We start from the raw sequence: 8638 nt of genomic DNA on the forward strand, positions 1-8638 counted from the left end.
GGAGTTTGTGGATGCAAAGGTGGAGATGAGTGACAAATTGTGAGGGTGAGCATGAGGTTGATAACGACACGGCCATGGTGGAGTGGAAGAGAAGGCGTATGAATGTTTTTGGTAGGTGAAAGTGACGCAGCAAGAGCAGAATGAAGCTAGGAATACGGTAGCTGCAGATGTGAGGTAGAGGTGGAGATGGGGTTGAGGGGACTGTGGCAATCCGGTGATGATGGTACACGTAATTACAATGGCATGAAGGTGGTGATAGTTGGGATTATTGTGGTTTGGGGATGGGATTAGATGGGAAGAAATGTATAATGATAATGATGATAATGATGTGGGGGTTAGTAACAGTCTAGGTGGGTGATAATGGTTGTGGGCGTAGTTGGGAGAAGAATAAAGATTAAGGTTAGGGTTAGCTAGGATGAGTTTGGATTAAGGATGAAATTAAAAAAAAAAAATTAACTATTTGCTAATTGTCAAAACTTTAATAATAAGAGTAGAATTGAAATTCATATTAAATGTTAGGGACAAAATTGAACAAAATTAAATGTTAGGAATAATTTTGAAAAATTTGAAAATGAGGCATAGAAAATATTATCGCAACAAAGTATAATACGCAAAACACATCTAGCAATCACTGTAATAAAAGAAATTTGTTAACATTTGTAAAGGTATGCACATCAGCACATATATACATAAGGAAAATTTGAGCAAATACACCTATGTAGTAATTGATTTTGAATAGTTAATCAAGTTGATGATGGTGATTTTAAGCAATATTTGGTTTTAACAATTATAGATTAGAAGAGACATTTATTTTTAAATCGCAGTATGACTTGTTTACTTCAGTTGTTAATGGCAAAGAACCAAATTGAGGAACTGAATAAAAAAATTTATGGCTATGGAGCAAAAATGCACACAATCAGTGATATTCTGTATCCTGCTATAACTATCGATATATATCTCAGTTTGTTACACTCCTATTTTTAGAGAAAAAGAAATTTGTGGTAATTTTAGATCTTATCAAAAAGATTTCAACATCATTAACTTTTTTTACATTTGAATCTTTTGAACAGGATAAATTAACTAGGAGAAGAGAGATGACAAAGCTCCAAATGATACTTCATGGAACACAGGCAAAGCTTAATGCTATCCTCAATAAATATATATATATATATATATATATATATATATATATATATATATATATATATAGGGAGCAGTAAACGAATCAGATTTAAAACAACACGATTTGAAGAATAATGTCTTTTATTTATTTATTTATTTATTTTGGAAGAGTTGTACTACCCATCTAAAAGTGATTACTAGGGATGGCAACGGGTCCCCATGGGGGCGGGGACATGCCCCCCGCCCCCGCCCCCCGCCCCCAATATATGTCCCCGTCCCCGCCCCGTCCCCATGACGGGTAACGGGGACTCCATATCCGCCGGGGACCTGGGTCTCCGCGGATATCCGCGGATTTTTATAAAAATTAATAAAAATTGAAAAAAATGAAAAAAATTAGAGAAAATCAAAGATAATCCTCAATTGCCATTACAAACATAATATCCATAGTCTTTAAAGACTTAAATAGAAATAACAACAAACATAAACATCCAAACATATCCATAAACAACCAAATATTACATAAACAAACTACCATATTCATAAACAACTAAATAAAGTACATGACATCACAAAAACATAATTCCACCGTCTCAATCTTTCTTTCATCCTGTAATGGTAGTGATGGTAGATTCCGACTTACTTGAATCCTACATCGACAAGAAAACAATTTAAAGTTAAAATCATATAATAACTCAATAAGTCAATAATATAAAAACATAGTGTGTTATATGTAATTTAATAGTTTACTTACGTCAACATCTCCTTCAATATTATGAATTGTGTAGCACTCAAATCCTATGTTAGTTGTGGTGCCAAGTTCATTCCAAAGCCAATCTTGATTACACATTAGAGCCTCTAATGTGTCCGGACGCAACCTACTACGATGTGGTGTAACAAATCGACCACCCGTACTAAATGAAGATTCAGAGGCAACGGTAGAGATAGGATCGCCAAAAAATCCCTAGCAATAGCTTGCAAAGTAGGAAACTTCGCCCCATTTGACTTCCACCAATTTAAGATATCAAAATCATGTTCAGTTTGTGGTACCGGTCTCTCTTCAAGATAATAATCCAACTCACTCTTTGTATCAATAAATGCGGATTCCTCACTTACATGTGCAGCAAAATCAGCTTGCCAATCTTCATGACTGAACTTCCTCCCCTTTGAATTTGAAGGAATTGATGGTGGTGGCGGCATATCTAATTGAGCAGCTTGGTCTCTTTCTCTTCCCTTTGTTGCATATTCTAAAACTAAATCTTGCACTACCCTTTTCACTTGACCAATTACAACACATGCCTCCGTCTCACCATATATTTTACGAAAAAAGAAATTCAATAAATACATCTTGTACCTAGGATCCAAAAGAGTCCCAATAGCCATAACTATATTAATCACACCCCAATACTTTTCAAACTTAGTTATCATACTAGTAGCCATCATTTCAATTATCTCATTTCCACAATTTTTCCACTCCATCAAAGCCAACTTAATCACACAAACCTTAGGAAAATAAAGATTTGATGTAGGATAAGTTGTTCCAGAAAATAATTCAGTCACATCAAAGAATATCCTCAATCTTTGAAAAATCTCATCCGCCATATCCCAATCCTTCTCACTAGGCAAAGATTTATATTGACTCTCACGCAATGACAATCTTTCAAACACATCTCGATACATAATTGCAACTTCAAGCATCAAAAATGTTGAATTCCACCTAGTTTTACAATCAAGACAAAGATTTTTTGTGTAGGGTATTTTAAGTTGTGCACATGTTTCCTTAAATTTTTCTTCTCTTTTAGGTGTTGCAGTCCAATAATGAACACTATCCCTCACCCTTTCAATAGCATGTGAAATAAGTTGTAACCCATCCTTGACAATCAAATTTAATATATGCGCACAACATCGCATATGAAATAATTTACCACCCAAGATAAAGTTTCTATGTGACATTTTAGTCAAAATATTCTCAATCATAACGTCATTAGTACTGCAATTATCAACAGTCAAAGTGGATACCTTCCTATCAAGATTCCAATCCATCAAACAATCTACAAGAACCTCTGAAAGTACCTCAGCCGTGTGGGGAGCCGGCACATATATAAACCTGTAATGATAATTTAGTACAATTATAAACAAAACAGCTTTGCAATTATATATAAGACAGCTTTGCAATCATATAAACATTCAAAAGAACCTATAATGATAATATTATTACCTCACAAGACGGCTTTGCAATTTCCAAGAATCATCAATGTAATGAGCCGTGATAGCCATATAACCTTTGTTTTGGTTGCTTGCTGTCCACATATCAGTTGTAATTGCAACTCGACTTTTATTACACTCAAGGACATTCATTGTCTTCGATCTCTCATCATTGTAGAGCTTCAAGATGTCATTCTTTAAAGTGTTACGAGTAATCACCTTGAAGAGAGGTTGCAAAGCATTGCAAAATCGTCGAAACCCAATGTGGTCCACAATAGATAACGGATACTCGTGAAGACAAACCATAACTGATAACTCTTTCCTTGCATTTTCTTGGTCGAAGGTATATGCACCAACCACAACTGTTTCCCCACTAGTTGTTGGAGTTGTCTTCATCATACATTGTCTTATATCTCTAGTGGTGCGGAGCTTGCAGCTTTTGAAGTGATCACGTAAGTGCGAAGTGCCTTGTTTTGGGTCACCAAGTAGCTTCGATTTACAATAATTACATTCAGCCTTTAATTTTCCCTTGAATTCCACAATCTTAAAGTGATTCCACACTTCGGAGGTTAACTTCCTCTTTCGAACACCACTTGTAGAGTTTGTCGTTCCTTCATTAGTAGTTGCGGTATCCGTTGGGGGTTCTTGAGGTTGAGATTGAAGAGCCTCTTGTGTAGTTTGAATATTAGTGCCTATAGGTTCTTCCGATGGAGTACTCTTCTCAAGAGTATTGCTCAATGCATCCGAAGAAGACATTCTATAAATCATGAAATATAAATCATGAATCAAATTCACTTTAATCCCAAATCAAATAAAATGAAATCTGTTATGCTTATAATGCCTACTCTGATGCTTATAATAAATAAATATATGTTATTAATCTCCTCAACATTATGCTTATAATGCCTACTCTTATGCTAACTTTCTTTATACATGACAATCCATCGTTATCATTGGTAGTATTAGGAGATCAAATAAAATGAAATCTGTTATGCTTATAATGCCTACTCTGATGCTTATAATAAATAAATATATGTTATTAATCTCCTCAACATTATGCTTATAATGCCTACTCTTATGCTAACTTTCTTTATACATGACAATCCATCATTATCATTGGTAGTATTAGGAGATCAAATAAAATGAAATCTGTTATGCTTATAATGCCTACTCTGATGCTTATAATAAATAAATATATATGTTATTAATCTCCTCAACATTATGCTTATAATGCCTACTCTTATGCTAACTTTCTTTATACATGACAATCCATCATTATCATTGGTAGTATTAGGAGAGTGCACGCTAAGGACAAAACACTCCACATTCACATTACTTTTGGCTCAACTAAATTTGAAGTTTCTATCTAATCCACATATATGAATCATTCCAAGCAAACTATTTAAAAAAATTAAAATTAGGCATTCAAATAAGTATGCATCTTTATGAATCAAATTCACTTTAATCCACGTATATGAATCATTGCAAGCGAACTATTTAAAAAAATTAAAATTAGGCATTCAAATAAGTATTCATCCTTATGAATCAAATTCACTTTAATCCCAAATCAAATAAATAAAATCTGTGAGTTACAATTTGTGAGTTATTATTAAGTAATAATCTTAACAAAATTGCATGTCGAAAATAATCCCTATTTGAAATTTATGAATAAAAATTTTGGTACTGTTTGGTTTATTTATTTATTTTTGTATTGTTGTAAGTTGAAGAACCAGTACCAGTAGTTATATTTCTGTGCAATGTGCAAGATAGGTGCTAGTAGAGTACAACAATTCCCCAAATATAATCAAAAAAATCAAAATCAGAATACCAAATTTAGAATTAGAAATTTAGAACTCAGAATCAAATAACCCTAAATAGAAATCAGAATCAGAAACCTAATTACCCTAAATAAAAAATTCAGAATCAAATTTAGAATCAGAAATTTAGAACTCAGAATCAAATAACCCTAAATAAAAAATTCAGAATCAAATCAACCTTAAATCAGAAAATTCAGAACTCTAAACCTAATTACCCTAAATCAGAAATCCAGAACCAAATCAATCATAAATAGAATTCAAAAACAAAAATTTCAAAGCCACAAGACTGACTTACCTGACGTAGAAAAGGGGCAGAAGTGAAGAGCCGAAGACCAGCGACGAGGAGAGGACGACGTGGCCGCCACAGTGAGATCAAGACCTGCCGTGAGCGACCGAGCCACTTAGGAGTTGGGAGGCGGCACTGAGGAGAGGAGACGCGAAGGAGAGGTCAGAGGAGAGGAGAAGAGACGGTCAGTGGTTGGCGGTCGGCAATGTTCGAGAAGGAGAGGAGAGGAGACGCGGCAGTCAACAGTCGGCGGTCGGCGGTCGGCGATGTTCGAGGGAGGAGACGAGACGAGATGAGATTTTTCACGGTGAGGACTGAGGAGTGAAGAGAAGAGGAGTTTTTTGTCTCTGAAGGCTGAAGCAGAGTAAAGCATGTATGAGTATGAGCAGTGAGTATGTGACGGCTAGGTTTTCTTTTTCCAACAATGAATCATATATTATATATACTAAGGGCATTTTTGTCTTTTCATATATACGGGGATTAAACGGGTCTCCACGGGGCGGGGACCTCTACCCCGCCCCCGCCCCGTTTATTATACGGGGCCCCGTCCCCCGTCCCCGCGGATAGAAATTACCCCCCATATCTGTCCCCCAGCGGGTAAATCCCCGCGGGTACCCGCCCCGCCGGGGATTTTTGCCATGCCTAAATAAAACAAAAATAAACTCTTGAAGATTAGTAATTTTTAATATTTTTTGTCATAATTTGGTTGGTATAAATACTAAATTGTCATTTTACTAATTCATATGTAAATTATAAAATATGTGGGTATAAATTATATTGATTTATGGGTACAAATAGTATTGATTCATGTGTAAAACTTTAATAAATATATGTGTAAATTATATAGTTTTTATATGCAAAATATATGTAAATATATGTACAAATTATTGTTGACTGTACTGATAAAAAATAATAATATTTGTTGGTTATGTAATATTGTTCTATAACAAAATATAAATATATAAGACAAAAATTTTTATCTTGTATTTTTGTTTTTATCTCAACACATATTTTATATCTCTATCTTTATATTTATGTTTTATTTCAGCTATCAGGTAATATTTAAAAGTATATGTTAGCAAAACTTAGAATAAAAGTATGGCACCGTAAAAGTTGTCAAAATTTAAGGTGGATCATGAGTGGAAGATGGGAGATTTGGGGAATACAAATGAACATGATCTTAGGAGGAAGTGATTCGACACCTGTTATATAATTTAGATCTCTTAGCAGCTAGAAAATATGAACTATGAAGTTGCGAAAGTGTATTTGTTTTTTGGAGCTTTCTTGTATGGGGAAAGATTTTTGGAACCTTCAAGGAGATGCATGGATGCATTAAAAATTTGGAACAAGTGTGGGGATTGTTTTTGAATATTAGGTTTTTGGAACAAACCCCCATTTAGACATATTGGTAATAAAATATAGTAGAGATCTATGTATGTATATTAAATCACTCCATTCCTATCTTCATATCTACCGAAAAGTTTTTTTTTTTATATAAATAAATTAAACATTTTAATTATCAATATATGTAATTTAAGAGGCATTTACCAATTTACGTAATATTATTTATCTCATTTATTGTGTAAACGAGATAATTATGAACCTATAAGTAACATTTTTATTTGACTTTATTTTGTTTATAAGAGACATGTGAAGTTTTAGAAAATACACCTATCTCATTTACAGGATAAACGATATATTTATAATTATCTCATTTTTACTGTAAGCAATGTAGGTGTAATATTATAAAAAAATTAAAATTTAAATGATATTAATTTAATTTTTATTTTTAAATTAATTTAATTTTTTAGCAATTACTATTATCTTAATACGTTTACTAATATTAATATTTTGAAATGGTTGCACTACGTATTTAATATCATTTAATTTTATACTCAAAAGAGTACATAATTTACTTATCTCGTTTGCAAACTATATATATATATATATTCTAAAACTCCACGTATCTCATTTTTAAAATGAGATAAAATCAAATAAAAATGTCATTTATTTTGTTTACACAGTAAACAAAATATATTTATAATTATCTTATTTATATGGTAAATAAGATAAATAATATTACATAAATTAGTAAATACCTTTTAAATTATATATATTAGTAAATAAAATATTTAATTTATTTATATAAAAAAAATTTTTTCATATGTATCCCATCATCATCCAATGTTGTATTTCATTTGTCCAACAAAAACTAGCATGGTTAAAAAGTGTTAGAATATATATATATATATGCTAAACTTTTTTGCTAAAAATTTATTTTATTAAATTTAATCTCACACAATTAATAAAAATCTTCTTATTGAAATAGGCATGATGTAATTTGTAACATCCTAATTTTTTGAATCAAATTATTATTTAATAACTAATTAATTAATTAAAATAGTAATGATTTAAGATTTGAATTTTAAATTTAAACATATGAGAGTACTAGTAGTAGTAAATCTCTAACCGACAATAAACAATCTTTTAAAACATAGTCATAATTAATTCTACATTTATTAGATTTGAATGATATTTAGCTATATGAAAAGATAAGAATACTAGTTCTATCTCTTAAGTTCAGTATAAAATCAAATTCAAATTAAATTAGGTAGATAAATCGGTTACGAGTTTAGAGTAGAAAATCACGCACTTATCAGCCAGCCTGATATACTAACAGTATTTCGGGAATATCTCAAACTGTGGTTATCCGATTTACTTCATTTAAAATTCGTTTTAAAGCTAATTCAATTCTCTATAAATTTGTCTCTAATAGCTAATTCCAAATTCCAAACTTAGAAAAAGTTATAGGGCTCACAAAGTGACAATTCAGATTGAAGATTTCACATAAATGCCTCCTAACATAATCTGCACATACCTGAGAGCTATTTGATCCTTCCTTTATCATTCTATTCCCTTTTTTCTATACAAAACATTCTAGTATACACAAATTCTATCCATGAAACAAGTCTCTCTTCACTAACAAACCGCATCTATTTGCATCGGAATACCTAGCGGAACTTCACTCGAGGTAGGGGTTTTGTGCTAATTTTTATATGTCATATCTTAAATGTTTTTAAACATATATGTTAGCATTGCACGTCATGATATAATGTCTCTTTTCTTCATACACATTATTCATTATAATAACAATCTTATGTGCATTAAAGAACTGAGGGAATGATCCTTTAGTAAGGGAAGGTGACCCCAA

General features: G+C 32.1%; 1 protein-coding gene across 1 annotated transcript; it reads right to left on the reverse strand.

Moving 5' to 3' along the window:
- Positions 1–1515: 1515 nt before the first annotated feature.
- On the reverse strand, positions 1516–5885 carry LOC140180943 (zinc finger BED domain-containing protein RICESLEEPER 2-like). The gene is made up of 4 exons (XM_072222797.1): positions 5437–5885; positions 3338–4081; positions 1874–3226; positions 1516–1769 (listed from the first exon to the last, which is right to left on the reverse strand). The coding sequence occupies exons 2-3, from the start codon at positions 4078–4080 to the stop codon at positions 1978–1980; spliced, it is 1992 nt and encodes a 663-aa protein (XP_072078898.1). The 5' UTR covers position 4081; positions 5437–5885; the 3' UTR covers positions 1516–1769; positions 1874–1977.
- Between the last annotated feature and the right edge of the window lie 2753 nt (positions 5886–8638).

The sequence above is a fragment of the Arachis hypogaea genome, chromosome 17 (genome assembly GCF_003086295.3).
Source record: "Arachis hypogaea cultivar Tifrunner chromosome 17, arahy.Tifrunner.gnm2.J5K5, whole genome shotgun sequence".
NCBI lineage: Eukaryota > Viridiplantae > Streptophyta > Magnoliopsida > Fabales > Fabaceae > Arachis > Arachis hypogaea.